The 19998-nt window shown below is 46.4% G+C and overlaps 1 protein-coding gene across 8 annotated transcripts in view; it reads right to left on the minus strand.

The window, feature by feature from the left end:
- PRDM16 (PR/SET domain 16) overlaps nt 1–19998 on the minus strand; it is a 273952-nt gene that overhangs the window by 151407 nt on the left and 102547 nt on the right. For 7 of the 8 annotated variants that reach the window (XM_061450426.1, XM_061450425.1, XM_061450424.1 and 4 more), the window contains one exon: nt 9430–9779. The exons of the other annotated variant lie outside the window; for it this stretch is intronic. In XM_061450426.1, coding sequence (XP_061306410.1) covers nt 9430–9756 — 327 coding nt within the window. In that variant the 5' untranslated portion in view covers nt 9757–9779. The remainder of the gene's footprint in view (nt 1–9429; nt 9780–19998) is intronic. 8 annotated transcript variants of the gene reach the window in all.

Below are 19998 nucleotides of genomic sequence, written 5' to 3' on the forward strand. Positions count from 1 at the left end.
AGAGAACAGAGACAGCTCGACACAGATCTGAACTTCCTGCCTTGTTTTAATCAAGCTTTATGCTTATTAAAGCCCAACACAGCTGCAGTGGTCTATAAGAAATTAAGCTTCTTTCTATCATTTTCCCAGGAAACTGGAAAAGAGCCAAAAAAAATCCATCCTGTTTAAAGTATGTGCATTTTGCCTCGCCAACTCTCCTTTATCTCCCTTCACACTGCTGAAATTCATTTCGGAGATGATATAAGCACTTATGAATAGCAAAAGATAACTTCTGAGTGGAAGTGTCTGTAAATCACTACTTAAAACAATAGTTAGTATTTAAGTGATGAGACACACACACCTCTTGTTTGAATGCAAGTAAATAGACAAGATGCAAGCTTCATAACAGTGCAGTCCTTGTGCATTATTAAGCTTTCTTAATAAGAGATTAAACACAACCACTGCTGGGAGCAAAAATAAGGATCCCATCAACTCTAAAAACCCCAGGAGTCCATAATACTGGCTAAAAGGCTGCAAGGGCACAAACAGGGGTTGGCAACGCAGGAGATACAAAGAAATCACAGCCTGAACTTTCACCCAAGCAGTGACATGAAACCAGAAGCCTTCCCAAGGTTTAGGGCAGTCAAGATGGTTCTGATCTAATCACAAACCACTGCGTTTGAGGGCTTTGCCCTGTGGCTCATTTGCCCAGTTCCATCCTTTGCCTCTCCCATCTTCATCACCAAACCCCTGAACTATTCCAAAAATACACCTAATTCAAATAACCCACCAAAGGTGCAAACCCTGCTGGTGTTACAGCTTTATATGGAGACATTCCTGCCCCTTGCATGGCCCAGCCATCTCCTGTCAGCCTTTGTGCTTCCTCAACTGACAGTAGAGGACACTCATGCAGTAAGTAATACAGCACTGGTAATAACAACCACTACCAACAGCAAAGCCAAGTCACTGGAGCTGCATTTAATTCTTCCCTTGCAAAAGCTTTCAAGTGAACTCCAAGTTATTCACTGCAATGGTTCCAGTTTTACAGACAAGGGTTCCCCCCCAATCATCTGAGCAAGCTGTGATTTAACAGGAATGCTTCAAAGTTGTTAAAAACCAGTTTTTTGTCACATAAAAGATGAAGGGAAATGAAAGGTGAAAGCACTAAAAAGATACCTGATGTCTAATGGTATTAGGGGCGGAATTATCCAATTCCACTAAGGCCAACAGCAGCTGCCTGCGTGGTACAGGCAGGATATCCACCCAAACTATAGCTGGCAAATCTCCCCTCCTTCAAGAGGCAAATAGCTATTCCCCTCCTCACAGGAAGTCCTTTGGTCTATGGCTGTTGTCAACTAAAAGTGGATCCTTTATTTCACATCAAGCCCTTTGACACTTGAAAAGGGTTTCAGCACTTGCAGCACTGCTGCACAAAACTACCTGCAGTACACACGGATGTAAATCAATAAACTGGGTTTAAGTTTGCAAGAACCCTGGTTAACATCTCTGAAAAGCTGGAGCCCATCTTGCTGCGAGGCAGATCCAGGCACATCCCATGCCTCACCCCTGCATCCCGCAGGGACACGCTGGACAGCCATCACCGAGCCTCAGTGTAACAGCAGCACAGCCAGGGACCTCCTTACAGCTCAGACCTACCACTTTCTGACTTCAAGGAGGTTTACCCAGTTCCCCACATCACTCTTCCAAACATTTGGCTTTGGTGATTCCCCCCCCCCCTTCCCTTACTCCAAGTTTAAGGCAGTTCACCACTTACGGTCATTTACAGCTTACATCTCAGTAAATCCAGAAGGTGTCTGATGAAAAAGAGGGACTAGCCAAGCATCTTAATCCCCCTGTTCATTCATGCTCTCTGTAATGTTCTTTCAGGCCTCTGCTGAGAGACTAGGTTGAAATGAAGGCTGATAAATTAGTCTGGAGGGAAACAAGGCAGATTCTGCTTGTAAAAGGTCATTCCAACTTTGTTCTGGGTGAGGGTTTATCTTGACTGCAGCTGCGACAGACAATGGCCGGGGCCTAAACGGCAGAAATCCTAGCTCTGCTCATGAAATTACTGTGCTGATAAGGTAGAATGGACTTCAGTGAGATCTAAATGGGAAAAGGGAGGTGGGGGACAAGGGTGAAATGTAGGTATTTTTGAACATGATTGAACAGGGATGACACAATAAGATGTACAATTAAAGCAATGACTTGCTCCGGCATTATCTGAAAGTGAAGAAACATAGTGCTCGCTAATCAGATCCAAAGGAAGAAAATACCCGCTTCTGCGTGCCGAACAAACTGTCTGGGCACAAACACCGGCACCACTGGCTGAACACTGCAGTTTCTAGACCAGAAAGCAAATAAAATACATTAAACACAAAGGTGGTTCTTAAAGATCAGGGCTTCGGAGGACAGCAGCATTTACTACACACAGCGCTGCCTCCAGGGCACACTGGGGATTCACTCACTGGCCCCGTGTTGCCAGGAGCAGCCTGTGCTTCTCTGGGGCAAAGAGGGTAAGTTCTGACGCGCACACACACTGGTTTTCCTTGGGAGGGAAAGGCCTCCCCCTTATTTACACATCCCACTTGAAGATGCACGTCCCCGATCAGTGCAAACACGTTAAATGGCCAGGGTACTGTCACCCGTCTGGAACCCCGTTAACACCAACCAGCTCCTGCTGCTGTGCCTCAGACCATCCTGTTTATCCCTTTGCTTTCAGAGAGGACAGAGGGAAGCAGGAAACGGAGAGAGATGCACAAAGAAGTGGAGGTGGTCATTTTACAAGGAGGCTTCCCAAAGCAGCTGACCTTAGCCACAGCTTGAGAAACAAAGCGCACAGGTACTAGTAAGATTCCCTATGCATGGAAATGCTCCTTCCGCTCCACACTTGCCCACCTTCCTGACCACCAGACCTCCCGCAGATGTGCTCCTTCCACTAAGGCTTCTGAAGGTGACTCAAGCTTAGCTTTGCACCTTCCCTGGATAAACAGCCCATGTTTTTTGAAGTAGTAAACTCCGAGTGCAAGGATTCTCTCCTTTTGTACGGGTCCCAGTGCTTTGCTGTGATGAAATACACAAAAGAAGAAAGGATGAGTAAGAAAACGGTACGGTAACAAGTGAAGAACAAGGACCCACCTGTGTCCTGCTACTTCAGAAAGTGTGACAGACCCAACTTTTCATTTCCTCCTCTCCATACAACAACGTAACTCCCTCATCTCCAGTGCCAGATCAGAAGCAACTGAGGTGCCAAAATGTGTGAAGTGCTAAATTCCACAAAGTAGGAGTTGCTAAGTTCAGTTCTCCACTTTTTTGGTGCTGCTCCATATTTGCTATGGGAAGAGGAGGATGGCGCCAAACTGTGCGGAGAACGTGATTTCCCGACAAGCAATTAACATCACATTTTCCTCTGAAATGTCATTGTTGTTACTTCTTGTATCGCAGAGGTTGAGATGAAGGGACTGAATTTACAACCTTCAGGCTTTATGATTAACCAGGAACTCAGATGAGGTTCACTGAAAGGTTTGCTCATGGCACAAGTCTTTGGAGTTCCAACACAGCTCTAAGTATTCAAGCCTTTACTCCAAGTTGCATAATGACTTCCTCTAATGTCTTAGCACAAGGTTGCTGGAACTCAGGGACTAGTGATAAGATGCCCAGTAAAAGGACGATGGAAAATAAGGGGTGAACACCTGAAACAGAGTACAGGACAGCACAAGTGCGAGCAGCCGACCCATAAGAAGGAAAGGTTCAGCAGCTCTGACCTCAGCTGTTGGCTCCCAAGCTCACCAGAGAAGGTGGGGACGTTCCTGCATCGCCAGCTTCCGCTGGAGCCCTCACTGCCATGCCATCACACGTACCAGTAAACAGCCTAAGAACCATCTTCTCAAACAGCAAACACATCCCCATCCCCACACGGGCAGCCCAGGAACTGCAAAGCAAGTTATTTCCCATTGCTTCCACCTTCTGGAATGGCAACCGAAAGAGGCCACCAAGCCGTGCCTCCTTTAAAGCCCCCCATATATTTACAGTTTAACTTATTGATCACCTCCTTTACAAAAGCCACTGTGTTCCAGTGCTCCATCAGGCAGGCCTTTTCTGGGAATGCACAAAATAAAGGCTGGATTCCTGGGCAGGTTAACATGCCAGGGGAAGCAGCAATGCCCTGTATTCCGCAAGGCTTTAGACAACAAACTCAGCTGTTTTTCAAACCCTGTGGTCACCACTGCGCTTTTCCTGGGGCTTTCTTTTCTTCCTGCCCTTTTCCCCCTTTCAGCTGGATGACAAATGCTGCCCCAGAAGTTGGGATTCATGGATGGCTCCCGAAGACGAAAAGCAAATATTTATTTCCTTTTTCTGCTTGTGAATCAGAACGTTCTATTTAAAGAAAGTGCCCTCTGCCGGATTGCTCATGAGTTATTACCCCTTATGGAAATAAAGGAGAGCTATCAGGAGGTATTCTTAGTCATTCCCTTCCCCTGTCTCTTCTGGGGTTTTTTTCTTAATTCCTTATATACCCATGTTTTAGAGACGTGCCTAAGATAGAGCTAGAGATCTTGGCATTCCTGGGCCTAAAAAAGGCTTCCTCTTTTAACCCTGACATTGCAGCATTTGATGAAACATCAAAAAATGGTACAAATCTCAGCTGCTTCGCTTGGATGTCAAAAGGTCCATTTTTAATTTCTATCCAGGGTTGCAATTAATAAATTAAACCACTCCCCAATGGATTTAGTTGTAGTGAATGGGACTTTGCCTTTGATACAATAAGCAGCTTCCCCTGATCCCTCCCTGCTTTATCTCTGTTGCTCCTTTTCTGAATCAAAAGCCAGTAGCATGGGGCTACTGGCATGTTTTTAACACCAGGCATAGGACCGACAGACCTGGAACCTGACACTTCCCTTCCTCACGATGATTCCTGACACCAGAACAAAGCCATGTACCATGGGGAAAGTGGAAGTGTTGATGCTCTCACCACCCCTGTTCTCTGGACAGGGGACAGTATCTACCATGTACAAAGCTGAGCAACTTCACTGGCCTGTAAGCGCAGAGCATTTAAAATACTCTGGGTTCAATGGGTTCTTTTTCCTCTTTCAGATTACTTTTTTTCTCTCTTAAGTGCCAGGTTTCAGTCTAAAGCAAAGTCTGTCTGGGGTTTTATAGCACATGTATATATAGCTTCTGACTGCTGGTGGCTCAGGGCATATCAGGGAAGCCCCAGAGTGCTCTTAGGTTCTGCTTACCTTATGAACCCACAGATTCTTTCTCTCTCAGAATCACTCCAGCCAAACAAAACTCTGAGGAACTGTGGAGTAACCTTGCATGGGAAAGGTTTTCTGTGTAGGTAACACGCTCCAGCTAGGGAATGGCCACGCACACCATTCCTCAGCCCCTTCCAGCACTGCTCATTCCCTGCAAGAGCATCAGATGTGGTTTTGGAAACAGCAATTCATAAGCTTTTTCTCCCTGAGCAATAGAAGCTGTTCTAGTAACATTACTCTCCAGCCAAAGGGAAAGGCAGGGGCCAGAGAAAAGGAATGAATTGGAAGACACATGAAGAGAAGCTACAAGGAAATATCATCACATCCTTTCAGCCTGAAAGTTAAAGGAACATCAGTGAAAGATGAGTGCAAACAGGGTTGGGGATTTCTTTGCTCATTTAAAGGACTCTTACTTCTTCTAGCATCTATTGTTAAAAACAGGACAGCCAAGAACATCCTGCTTTAACACACTGAATCAGCTTTTAAAGTGCAACAAGGGAATTTGGGCTGTGTGTTCTTTTAACTGGGAAGCATGACAAAAGCATCACAGTTAGAAGAATGCTTGGAGTCTCATTCCTAATATTTTTTAGGCTTGAGGAAACACAAGATCATCCTTCTCTCAGCAACCAGGACCTGTTGTGTGAAGTAAATTTTCCTTGGCACTTGTGAGTCTAAAAATCAAACAAACCAACCCCAAAATCTCTCACCCTTTCCCCCAGTTTAAATACTCTATTTCTTGGGAATGGGGACGCTGAACTGCTCTGAATCACTGTCACTATAAAGCCGAGTTTTCCACTGGCACAGCTGGGAAGCCAGGAACGCCTGCTTCATCCTTAGCTGCTGGCTCTTATTTTTTCCACAGTTATTTGTCTTTCATGGGACCGCTTCTATCTTCACCCAAAAGTATTAAATCAAAGCACTGATTTTTCCCGTGCAAAGCAGCAGCCTTCCCCTTACACATCAGTCTCATGCTTCGGCAAATCATCTCTCAAAATAGAAAACAAAGGAACTAATAACTATATTTTATTAATGGCATTTGCCCTGTGAAGCAAACTGAGCTAAAAGCTTAATTCCAAATTCCCTAGAATTCAGCTGCTAGATTTCCCTCCGGGATGCGACTCCCATTCTTCTCTCAATTAGCAAAATAAACTGTGCTATGACAGATGTCATTATTTACTCAACAAAGTGATCAAAATCATTACCGATTCCTTTTTCTCTTTAGGTCCCTGAGGCAGTAAAGGGAAAAGACGCTGTGATTTATTTGGGGGGCTCAGAATAGTGTGTTCTGTGTCAGCAGGCAAGGAAGTAATAGGATCAGGAGAGCAGAAATGCAATCACGCCACACTAAATAATCACGAGGCTTTAGGTTTGGGTGGTGTCTTTTAGGGGAAAAAAGGTAGATAAACATGAGGACACAGCAGTGTCAGGAGGGAGGCACAGAGGGAAAGTGCACCACGCACCATCCTGTACAGGCAGTCAGTGAATCAGCTCCAGAACACGGACACATCTCATTCCTCTTTATGAAATGAGCATGAATCACTCCCTGCCATCCCCTGGTAAAACCCTTCAATAATGGGTGTGGTTTAATAGAAAGAGTATTTTTAAATACATATTCCACAAAGTGAATGTTGGAGGAAAAACACATAAAGAAACAGGATAGTGAAGACTTGTGTTCAAGTAGGACGTGTATTCACGCAGTCGCAATCCTCCTGTCTGGCTAACAGGAAAAGCATCTATTATACATCTCTTTCTTTGAAGATATGGCAAGTCAGACACAGCATTCCCTATTCCCTGAGCTGGTTTAGGCTGTGAAGGGAAATAACGAGCAAAGCCAAAAGTTTCAGCAAATCACATTCTTCCCCCACCTCCTGGAGCTCGATGTCTTACATCGGAGCCAGGTCCGGATCAAACAATTCAGATGGAAAAAGAGCTGGCCCCCACCTCCAAACAGCAGCCGTGTTTCGTGAGGACTTCAGAGCAACACACTTAACTGCTTTGTGTCATTTTGATCTTCACAAACCTGCTCTGACTGAAGTCAGAAAAGAGAAAGCGGTTTCTGCAGTGTCAATGCCTTGCGTAGAAGAGAGAAATCTATTTTCAAATCAAAGCCCCTAAGAGCACATTCTCCAGTCCCTCCCAGATGTTTGGGGTGGTTTTCTGTTGTTGGGTTTTTAATTACAGAAATCAGGAGAAAAAGATCTAAACTGTGAAGTGCAAATGGAAGCATTTTGGAATCACTATTATATTTTAATACACTGACTTATCAAGCTCAAGCTTTAACTACAAAAATCCAAAGAACAGCAATAAACACACGATTTCTGAACACCTCCCCATAGTCTCCTCCAGCATGGTTTCACTCTTTACGCTACCCATAGCGGACAGGCACGAAGACGTGTCCCTTTCCATGGCATAAAGGGCAGTTTCTAGCAAAACTGAGACGTTGCTAAAGACCTCAGGCAGAAGCTCTCCCCTGTGAGGGTGCTGAGGCGCTGGCACAGGAGGCCCAGAGAAGCCGTGATTGCCCCATCCCTGGCAGTGCTCAAGGCCAGGTTGGACACAGGGGCTTGGAGCAAACTCCTCCAGTGGAATGGGTCCCTGCCCGTGGCAGGGGTTGGAGCTGGAAGAGCTTTAAGGTCCCTTCCCACCCAAACCAGTTTGGGATTCTATGAAACTCCTCCCCTTCTCTTCCCTTGCTGCCCATGGTCTACCTACTCAATTCTATTCACAGAGGATAGAAACACAACCCCAGTTACAACTTCCTCCCACAAGTAATATCATGCGGAGCTGCCTAGAACATCTCCAAGGCTATTCCAACCTTACACTCAAAGGAGACAGCTCAGAAACCAACACAGAGGCAGGCAGTACATATCACATGAACTCCTGTTTAGCGCAACAGGATATCCATGTATGCTGTTCCCAAGTAAAACAACAAAGCTACTGAGTGACTGAGAACAGGTTTCTATACTGCCTTTAAACATAGTGGGAAGTAGAAGACTTCAGGAGATATCTCCGAGTACAAGGGAAGTCAGAAAAGATAGTGGCAGGGTGGGCCTAAGACAGCATCTGAGGACATCTGATGGAGGACAAACAGTCCTTCCTTCCAGGTATGAAATGTACCTGCCAAACCTGAGAACAAAGGAACGCCGCTGCAATGGGAGCAGTACCCAGAGAGTTTGTCCAATGACACTACGAAAATAAGCAGTATCACAAAGTCAACGTGGAGTGAAGTGAACAGATAGGGCTTCTATCAGGGCTGGCATTCAAGGCAGTGGATATGGGGAATGGTTCTTAAAGCATGAATGTAAATACAGACTCTTATCAGAAATATGAAACAAGGACAAAGTTTCGCCAAGGTCATAGAAGAAAAATAGATCTGCATTACTCAAATTTGATCTGACTTCTAGCAGCCAAGGAGGACAGCACCGGGCTCCAAAAATCAGGCTTTGAAACAACACAAAACCAACAATGCCACCTCTAAGAAGAGAATTCACCTTTCTGTAGGAGCCACTTCCACACTGCAGCCTACAAATAATCAATATTGCCTGTTCCTAGAGGAGAATTGTGCTTAGCTCCAGAGACACCTTAAAGCGATCAATACAAGAGGAAATCTCAAGCTGCCTCATACCTGTATCCTCCCCACAATAGGCAGCTATTCCCTGTATATTAACAGGAATATATAACGCCAGTATATAACAGCTCTTAGGGAATAATGACTTTCACATTTCTTTATCTTTGCTGCAGAACAAGAACTCCAGAACATCTAAGGTGTTAATGGGTACATGCTATTTCTCTATGGGCAGTTAATAACGGCAGCACAGCTAACATGGACGGGAAGTCAAAGGTAACACACCCTACTACAGAACATGATGCGACTCATCAGATTCCTTCCACTGTGACAAGTCCTGAACACAACCTGAAAATGACCAGCTCTTTAGGAAGTGACCCAACAGCATTTAAAACCACCCTTCCAAAACGGGGCTGGAGCAGCATCTGCAGCCCCAGAAGCTATCTTAAAAAGGATTTCTGCTGCTTTGTAAATACTGCACGTAATGGGGGATGCAAAATAACTCGGGGAAACACGGCATTAGCAAAGTCACTGCTTCTGTCCTCAGCCAGGCAGGGCTCAGTCTCGCTTTATGAACAGTTTGCACAGAAGACAAATGAATGTGATTGTCACATTCAAGGCGCTTACCTCCCATCCAAAGTTTGTTTCCTTTAATGTGCTCCTCTGTACTGCCATATAGGGTCCAAATCTTTCCCCAACTTCAATCTTCTTTTTGGCCCAAATCCCTAGCCCTGCCCCTGGAATCGAAGATTCTCTGAGTTCAAAATCTGGTGGGATTGGAATGTCATCAGGAATGTAGACAGGAGCTTCATAAGGTGAGCCCTCCTTGGGAGTGAAGTCCTCACTGGTGGGAAAGGGTGATGGAGGTCCGACAGGAATGGGGGACATAATACTGTCCTCTGTTTCCTCCTCTGCGCTTTCGCCAGCAAGGAGATCAGGGTCGGTCTCGTACATATTATTTACAATCTCGCTGTCACCTGAAAGGGGAAACAGCAGAAAACACACTGAAATACTCACGTGAACATTGGTTAATCTCTTCCTGGGACAACGTTTCACAAAGCCCAGCTTGCATGCTTTAAGGATAAGCCTCACCTACAGGGCTCAGGTAGGGCTGAGGTAAGAACCTTCACACCGGTGGCACAACCTGCTCTGCTGCTGAAGGATGAGATGGAAGCTAACTGCTGGCCTGCCACGTTGTATGGGATCAGGGCTACTGCAGCCAATGTCTTTTAGTAAAGGAAAGAGGGAAGAAAACACAGAAGAGCTGCTCCAGGTTCCCTGTAACCATTTATGGTTTAAACTGGCTCAGTATACTTTGTAGAGAAAATAAAGAGTAATTCAGGTAAAACCTCACCTAAGAGCTGTCTGCCCAGTGTTTGAGTTCCCTGGGGTCAAGGCACCCCTCAGCAACGCACCTTTTCAAGCACAACTAAAGCATCACTGGTTTGTAATACTGCTTTAAGACCATCGTGTCCTCCAGTGAGCACTTTAAGCTACCACAGCACAGATATTGTTCCAGTCAACTCCACAGGCCAAGGACCTCATTTGCAACAGCTACAACAGTCAAACAGAAAGCTCTGGGAACGCTGCACACCTTCTGTTCCTCACGACACCTCTTAAACTAGAAACAAACAGATTAACCCAAGCAAAGCCAACAGAAAAGGAAATTCTCCAGCACTCCCATCGGGAAGCGGTGATGATCTGGAAGCATCTTTCAGCAGACCCCAGCACTTCCTAACATGAGCTTTCACTGTGAAGAGTCACCAGAGCCCTGGCAGGTAAAGAGGAGCTCAGGGTAAATAAACTGAGAACCAGGCCTCTGACTGTCCCACACTAACAGAAACAGTTTTGAAGGGCCCTTCTCTGGACGTGGCCTGTCTCAGCTCTGGGTGTGAGGCATCCCTGCTGACCAGGTCCTACAGAACCCACCTCTGACCATGCCAAATGCCAGTGGGAACATGAAACAAGCTCGAGAAGCACATTACAAAATCATATCTGAACATGCTAAAGTGAAAAGAGAAGGGGCGGAACAAACCCAAGTCCAAGGCAGCCTGAAATACAGAAGAGAGGAAGCTGAGAGTGAGAATGGCAGACTCAGAGGGTAATAATGTTTGGGGACTCTTCCAAGAGGAGTCGACTGCTAAGCTGCAACATTCATATGTAACCAAAACTGAGCTTTTTTCATCCAAAAAGGGGAAAAAAAGGGGGGGGGGGAAGGGAAACAGAAGAAGGGGAAAAGAAAAACACATTTGTCATCCAATACAAGGAGCTGAAGTATTTTGGGAACAGATTTGCCATCTCTCAATTAAACATGAGGCAGCATGACTGTGCTTTCATTGCACAGTAGTTTCCACTATGATAACACGTCCAACAACCGCCTCATTGTGGGCCCCGCGGCAGCCAGCGCGCTCCCACAGCGCATGTTAATGCCTGACCCTGATGTCAGCGGGGGGAGCAGCACCCAACCACACTCGGAGCTCGCCCCGCACCGCGCTCCTGCTGCCATCGGGAGCCACCAGGGGAAGAGCCGGGAGGCTCCGCTCGAGGTGCACATACTGCACACACACACACACACACACGTCCCTCCACCCTCGGAACACACCTCCTGTGTGCAAGGCATCCCCTCCTCTGTGCTGTATTTGCCTTATGCCCAATGCAGACTTCCCCGAGTTCATGCCTGAAGAACGCGGTGGCAGACCTGACTGAGGAGCAGGATTTGGATTCCTTTGCCAACGCCTTCCTGCTCCAGCCTTCAGAGAGCTGCCTGCTCCAGCTTACATCTGTTTTCCCCGGTACAAAGTGCGGCCCTCCCTACCCAAACACATCGCCAGAAACAAGCTCTCAGAAGCATGATCTGCTCCACAGCCCTGAAAATACTTGTGGCTGCTGTAAATGTTTTCTCTCCCGGTATTAGCAAGTCAAATGATGTTGTACTCTATGATTAGCCTCTCCTGCACTTAAGGAACAGGAATTCCAACCGAGCTGAAAAGCAAAACCAGGTTTACTGGAGCACGACCTGTGGAAATTTCTGAATGACACCAGAACAGAGGCACGTCACTACTGAGCACTGCAGATGTCATTCCTTCTGTGGGACAACTGGGCCAGCTCTGATTAATGTGGAGCTGAACCCGCATCAGACTGACCTCACAGGTAATCTCCTCCCTTCTGCCTTTTCAGGTGCTAAAATCAGTTATCAGGGACTGACACCAGATATAAAACAACAGTGAGACAGAACACTTCCAGGTAACTGATACAAGACATACCCCGTACGGCATCTGTGTGAGCAGAATCACCAAATGCATATGTATCTAAACATATGTGCATGCACGTTGGGTTTGTCACCACAATCTAACAGTTAGATCGATACTTTTTACCTAGTGGAAGGTGTCCCTGCCCATGGCAGGGGGCTGCAGCTGGATGAGCTTTAAGGTCCCCTCCAACCCAAACCAGTCTGATTCTATGACAGTATTTATTAGCAGAGCCATTCCTGTAACCAGATGTAACACAAGTGGTTAAAAACCCAGGGAACATCTTGCTGTTCAGGAACAACCTCCAGCTCTGCCGAGCTCCATCCCAAGGCTGCTGGCTGCTCTTCAAGAGCTCTGTGTGGGACGTGGCCATTCACTGGTGACAACCATGCTGTCCTACATCTGCCCCTCTTCTAACAGCAAGTACTGCAATGCTCTGGAATGTCTGGTTATGTGAAAAGCAGTGCAGAAATACAACTTGACCTTACTGTTATTGTCATGAAACTAAAATTAGTCCTTCAAAGCTCACTAGGAAAATCACTCCATAAAAAGACCCATTGAAAAGTTGCTTCCACAGATAATCAGATATGGGCTTAGGCTTAAAATCTGTGTGACACCAATGAGGTTCTGGCAACAATGAGAGTGATGCTTTAGTAATGGTGAGAGACCTCATGAATAATCTATTTAGCAGCTGTAATAAAGCAAAAAGAAAGTTCGATGTTAAAGGAAATGGTGGCAGAAGAAACATGATGTGAGATTCTGGGGGGCTGTAGGTTTTGTGCTTAATTTTTAAGATGTTTATTAATATTATATCAAATTCTGCTATGGAAATGTCTATTATCTGAAATGACTAAACTTCATCTACACTCACAGACATCCCAAAGAGCATCTCTGACTCCAGAAAGGCTCTGACAGCCTAATTCAGCTCAGAGTGCAAATACTTACATCAAGCAAGTACTTGCTCAACTACCACCACCAACTGACTGGCTTCATTACCTCTGAATGTCGTGCTGCCCATCTACAATTCACTTCAGGCAAGTTACAGGTACCTGGCCTATATCCCGTACTCCGTATGGAATTCTACATGAGCCCGGCTACCTGCTCCCACTGTCCTGAACCAGGCAGAAAGCTGACAGCAGCCCCCCTGTAAATCACAAAGGGCACCAGAAAGCACCCACCCGAGCAGTGACTTCAGAGCAGTGAACGATCCTAGTGATCAGATTGCCACCTGATGGCCACAGCTGAAATACAATAGAAAATCAGAAACCCACTCCCTTCTTGGGCTGCATCTGCGTGACACCCGTTACCAAGACTGACTGACACACATTTGAAGCCCTTTGCAGCACCAGGAGCTGGCACCTCGGCTCACACAGGCTCACAGGGTGCAACAAAACAGAGAAGTCAAGGCACCCAACACAACCCTCAGTGAGGCTCCCCTATTCAGTTCATCCAGGAATGGTTTCCCTGTCACTCTACTGGTGAAGGTAACAAAGTGTTGGCAGGACAGGTCACCTACAAAGGCACATTTCTCCCCACATTAGTAACCCCCTTCCCTCAACGGTATTAGTAACACTTGAAAGGGTTTGTATCTGCGAGCCAAAGACCCAAAATCCAGTGTGAGACCATCTCCGGAATCTTTGGGTTTCCTTCCTGCAGAAAGGATGCAAATCCGTGCCCAACCTGTGGTGACAGGAATAACTGCTCCTGCATTACAGATGGGGCTGAAGCAATAAAAGCTTCACAGGCATACAAAAACGGCTTTTCCTCCCTCCACACACAATATGAGATTTAGCTGCAATGGCTGTAGAGAAAGGACAATAAGGAATAAGTTACTTAGGATTCTTGAGCGTGTTACACAATTTCTTCCTCCCATCCCTTGCAAGATCCCATCTCCTCCACCTGAGCTGCCCTGGTAAGTACCTACAGCATCACTGGAGGATGCTGGTTGGAAAGCAGCATGCTCAGCAGCCGAAACAGAAACTGCAGAGAGCAACACCCCCACAGGCACAGGGGCCCGTGCTCCACAGGCTCCTCACACTATGGAGCGAGGCTGTGAATGGTGCTCCACACACCTCCCGCTGCCGCAGGAGCAAAAGCAAATGCAGCTTTAGGTGAACACTTGGAAGCGTCTTTCTCTTCTGTTCATTCATGCAAAGCCTTCGTCTTCACCAGGTTTACAGTTGGAAAAAGGCTCAGTGCAATAAATGTGCAGGGAGGGGAAGTGGTCACACATGGGAAGTGGCTTTGCCAACATGTTGCTGTGCCAGAGGAGTGCAGCATGATCTGCTCTGACCTCTGAGAAACCCCACTGCCAGCGCAACCCTCCATGGAACTCGCAGTCTCATGGGCAGTTCTGCCACAACTTGCTGTGATTTTGCCTATTTTTTCCTCCATGGATGTTGAACATATCTAGAAATACCCAGCTTGAAGTCATGTTTTTCTTCCCTTACAGTTATTGCTGATTTGCACCCCCCCCCCCGAAATCCTGGGCATTGAAGAACAGATGACACTAATACATAAAGCACATTAGATGTGTTTCTCAGTCAAGTAAGACTGTTTCTTCTTTAGAAGATGTCCAAAGGCTTTCACAGGCTCCCTGACTTTACTATCTGAAAGCCCCCCCCCCAGTGCTACAGCTGTTGTTAACTGACAAACAAAATGGCTCTAGGGAAAGATCTGGTATTCCATACTCCCTGCTCACGCAGCTACGACAGGCACAAGGCACTGGCTTTGTTCTGAAAGACCAGCCAGCTAAATCCCACTGAATAGGTGTGCATGTAAAACTCAAGACTCTGCTATCCTCGACTCATTTAAACACATCTACAAAAGACCTGAGCTGATGCCATAACAAACCCTTCTCAGCTCCAGCTGAATCCAGCTCTCCCTGCTTGCTGGCCTGCATTTCCCCTCAAAGCCCTATGATCCTATTTTACTTACACACTCTGAAGCACAGCATTTCAGGACTCCTCGAGAAGCAGAAGGCGCTGATTTTGTCAACAGGACCCTGAAACAAGCGGCCAGGTATCTGACAAACCCACACTGCTCACACCAGCCCAAAGCCCTCACATCTGCAGGACTGCTCATGGAAATCTTTATTTAGACGTCATGGAAATTAAACCCGAAGAAGAGACACATTTTAACACATCCCCTGCGTAAAAATTCAGCAGAGACCAAGCTATGTGACCCTCTCACAACAGGAAACCTTCCCAGTTACTGCTGTACTGGAGTGTCCCAGGCTAGCGTCCAAGTTACCCATCCTGGAAACTAGGGCTTAAGGACATATTCCATGAAACCCCCGCAGACCTCTGTCTGATGCAGAACTGCTGTAGAATGCACTAAAAACCAGCTCAGTCCCAGAGAATACCAAAACCTGCAGAGTTACTGAGAGATGGGGACAGCGAGGGATAAGGGAGGAGGAGAAGGAAAAGGACTGTGGTGACTAAACATGTACAAACCTAAGAGCTTTTCCATGATTATCTTGTATATTCCTTTCTCTAGTTTCACATTCTGGTCTGTTTTTCTGTTTCTGTTGTAACTACAGCTCTCAAAGCAAAGTCCTGCCATTAAAAAGAAACAGAAACCACCTTACACCGGAGTGAGCTGTGAGCACAGATAACGACTCACTACGGAGCAGGAGAGTTTATCACCTGAATTATTTGATAAACACCCTAAAAACCCAGTAGCTTCCGAGCCTGGCCGTAAGAAGAACAGGTACAAAGAATTTAAAGTGCTTTCGGTTTCAGAGTAAAAAAAAATGTTTTCTTTTATTAAGGGATTTCTGCTGGCAGAAATGAAGAATAAAGCTTGAAACAGCATTTCAGCGTGTTCCTTAATACGCATTTTCCTCTAGTAAAACCAGCAGGGACAGGGTCCACATTACCCTCCCCTAAATGCCACTGTTATATTCCCAGTAAAAGTCGAGCTCAACCGGGCATCAAAAACATTTCCACACAAGATCCTTTTAGAATCAAACTCCTCAGAGAACGCTGCTGTCCAAAGCGACGCTGCACCTGATCCCCTGTGCTCAGCAGCTTGGTTTGTATTCAAATTCCAGATGACATTGCTGCAAGTTATGCTATCTTAAAAAATTAATGCGATGGGTATTTGGATGCAGTCGATAAAGTGGGTTCTTTTAAACAAAAAAAAAACCTCTATTGTCATATTATTAAAGCCACTGGAAAAATATTAGCCTTTGGGATTTCTGCCTCTAAACTATTTACAACATAATAGCTCCAACGAAGCGTCACAAGAAATGTACAGTGTATTACAGAGTTGTAACAAACATTTGTGAAGAATCTATAGAAATAACGCCACAAAGAAATGGAAAGGGAGAGATGAAAGCCTAAAGAAAATGCTCCAATTTGGAAAGAAAAATCATCATTGCTTCTCGCTGGTTTGCTTATGGTGGTTTGTTTTTTTTGCTACAAAATACCTCCCCTTTAAAAATCTATAAAGCTACAGAAATGGTCCAATTCTAGAGAAATTTCTTTGCTGGAAATGCGCTAAAGTGGAACTTTATAAATGAGCGCGAGATAAATTCGCTGGTAAGAGGAATGCTACCTATTTAGAATAAATAAATCCGTGCAGCCAGACTAGCTCTCCAAAAACTAACAAACGGTGCTGGGTATTTCTCTCAGTCCTGGATGTCAAACCATAGAACGAGAATAAAGCATTTGCAAGTCTCCAAAAGGAGACCTCGCAATTGGAATTCACATCTTTGCCAAGCGAAAGCTTTTCGGCTGTTGTCACCGTCTCATTGTCATTCCACTCACTGTGGGTTCCCCAGGGTCCAGAACAGGAGTCCTGGCATTATTAACATAGCAGATTAATAGCAGTGGGAAAAGACATTTTCACAAACATGCTAAATATTAATATTAATCGATAACAATTTCTAGTTCCTAACGTGAGCCAGACAAACAGACCGCAGGCACGGAGCAGAGGAGGGAGGGCAGAGAAGGAAAGGGACGGTGTCAACAGACTCTACAGAATGAAAGGGAATCAGTGAATCAATGCAGGACAGAGGAGTGAGCCGTGAGGTGGGTGTCAAAAGCAGGGCTCTGTTTTCAGAGGCACAGGGGCACATTTTAATGCCACAAGATAAGTTGGATTTTCCATCCCTGGCCAAACACAATTCCAGCACCGCTCACCAATTTGATACCACACCGAGAGCAGCCGAGCAGGAACAGGGAAAACTGCTGCTGTTTTTACCACCCTGTGTAACACCGGACCCTGCACACTCTGTTTTCTGTAACACTCATAACACTACAGAGCTATTTGTTAAATTCAGATATGCACAAATTCACCCAGTTTCTGGATTTGCATTTCAAGCTATTTCCTGCCACCGACCTCTTCTATTTTAAAGGCAGTCTGTAAAACCTGTTGCATTTTTGCTGACGGATTAGCCCAGACAAGGTTTTACCACTCAGGCTTGGAAAGTCCTGCTCATTCTCTCGCACACTTTTTAACTGCGCGCAGCAGAAGCGGCGCGCACAGCCCGACTGCTGAAGGGGCTCCCAAATGATCGGCCCCACGGTGTCTGTGGGGTTTAACCCAAATCAAGGCATTTCAGCTCACAAGCTCTCAGCAGAACACAAATCCCCTTCGGTCCCTGCGGGGTGGGACCGATGGAGCTCTTCATCACCACATTCAGACCCATTTCTGCAGCAACTTCAGTGGGACCCAAGAAGGTTTCTCCCAGCCCTGAAATCGAGTGAAGATCTGTGCGAAAACGCCTCTTTGTAGCGAGGAGGCTGCCCGAGCCCTGCCCCGAACAGCAAACACAAAGGCTGTCACCCACGAGGCTGGAGGTTTTCTACGACTGCGTTAACGGGCGCGCTGCAAGGACACGCTGCCTCTGTGCAGGGATGACAGCAAACCTCATGAGCACCGCATCAGAGGACAGACGAGGATGCAGCGCTGCACCACCACTGCTCCCAGACTCCTCTGGGATGCTTCTGCCTCCACGTATGAAGGCTCTGAGCTGGGCTGCCCATTCCCAGGCACCACCCAATTCCCACGTTTGGGGGGGGGGGCACAGGGCTTTACCTGTCATCAGAAAGTACCCCGGCTCTAGAGAGAGGGATCTCGGGTTAGACAGTGAAGAGCTCCATCCTAGAGGGGCATTAACCACAGAGACAAGTTCTCCTATTAGACGGCAGCTGGGAGCAGAGGATTGTGTTCAAAACCCAACTGGAAATGGCCTTCCTGCTTTCCATGGATTTGCTTCCGAAGCACAGGGAATGCTGTGGGGTTTTACAGCCAGCTCCTATATGACTTTTTTATTTCAGTGCTCCCACACATCCTTAACTTGCCTCTAGAGCCCAACAAGCCTAAGTGGCCCCAAAATTAAAGTCACAAGTATGCATGTTTTCTCTGTGTCCTGGACATCCTCTGGGCATCCAGAGAGCCCCATGATCCTCCTATCAGTCCTTCCTTCATCACCATTGAAACCAGGAATTACCAACAGATTTTTCTCACCAGTAATTGCCCATGAATTGATGCAGCAGCTTTATGGAAGGAGAAGCATTGCAAAAATCACACACTATGACAGCAACTGAACCTCAAACCCGCACCTGACCCTCGAGGCCGAGATGCACCTCTAACAAACCCATTCAGCCAGCTTCCAGCTCAGGTTTAACCTGTCAGACCTCAAACATGCCAAGGAGGGAAACTCAGCATGGACTGCCACAGATCTACCAAGGATTCCCCACCATTAGGCTGAGGAGCCAAGTTAATGACACAAACTCCTTTCCTGGGCCAAGCACCTTTCCTCTGACTGCCAGCGTTGTGCTGGATCACAGACTCATTCAACCACTATGGGAACGTGGAATTTTACTGGTACAAGTGATGACGGTCACAAACACACGTGGGGGTTTTAAGCCCCCTTCTCTGCAGAGATCTCTATTCCCCCCAAACCGTTTCCTATCCTGGTGTCGATAACTTGGCACTGTGAGCACCTCCGCTGTTTGGGGCACTTTTTCCTCATCACTCAAGTGCTCTTTCCAGACAGGCCTTCCTCTGTAACAAAACCAAAAGTACCTGACAAAGAACGAAGCGCATGTCTAATCCCAGAGCTTTTTTGCACTGAGGTCTGTTTACAAGTCCCTTCTGACTGTGAAACGTGCTCCTAGACTTCTCCTGCAGCACACGGGGCAGGAATGACAGCAGTGAGATGTTAACACTGCATCTAATCCTTCCCCAGTGCTTTGGGAACAGACACCAGCAAACAGGCAGGTCTATGGAGCATTCTGCAGGTGGGTTACAGGACTGGCCCAAGGAGCTGATCAGAAATATCAAGCAGCAGCAGATACATTGGTAGGAATCTCCCGAGCTCCACTTGAAATTTGCCTGATGCCAGGGAAGTCCATGGTAGTTTCAGACCCGCTCAATTCCCTATCATGCCACAGTGTTCTTACAGATTAGCATGACTGATCCATTAACACCATTTTTAAGCCGATTTCATTGGATTCCACCTTAAGGCAGGACCTGGGAAGATGCAGAAGTGTGAGGAAGATGGGACAGGGCACATCCCACATCCAGACAGCGGTTCTCCATCCTGCTCCCTTCCACTCTTCCGAAGCCATCTTGGGTGTTGCACCCACCACCTGGCCCTATTTAAAGCCGCTCCATTATTCTAAAAAGGATTATTTATACTAAAAACACTCCCGGGACTACTGTATTTGTATTTCAGGGCTGCTGCATCCCCTATTTCCTCACTGCTTTAATATAGCCCGAGGCAGAGCGGGTGAAATGACTTGCGATGCCACTGTAATTTTTATCAAGGCTTGTTCCTGGTAAAAAGCCTCTTTGTTTCAAAGAAATGTGATTTGGCCTTTTTCCTCCTCTGCTCTATTCCTTGGTTAATATACCACTTCCACTTGCCCTGGGGCTGAGAAAGGTATTCCATGGAATTGGTCAAATCTCACTGTTTTTCTTCTAAATCACAACT

Source organism: Pezoporus flaviventris, unplaced genomic scaffold, assembly GCF_033815535.1.
Source record: "Pezoporus flaviventris isolate CSIRO_AGI_PZ_B2104156 unplaced genomic scaffold, CSIRO_AGI_Pfla_v1 ptg000009l, whole genome shotgun sequence".
Lineage (NCBI taxonomy): Eukaryota > Metazoa > Chordata > Aves > Psittaciformes > Psittacidae > Pezoporus > Pezoporus flaviventris.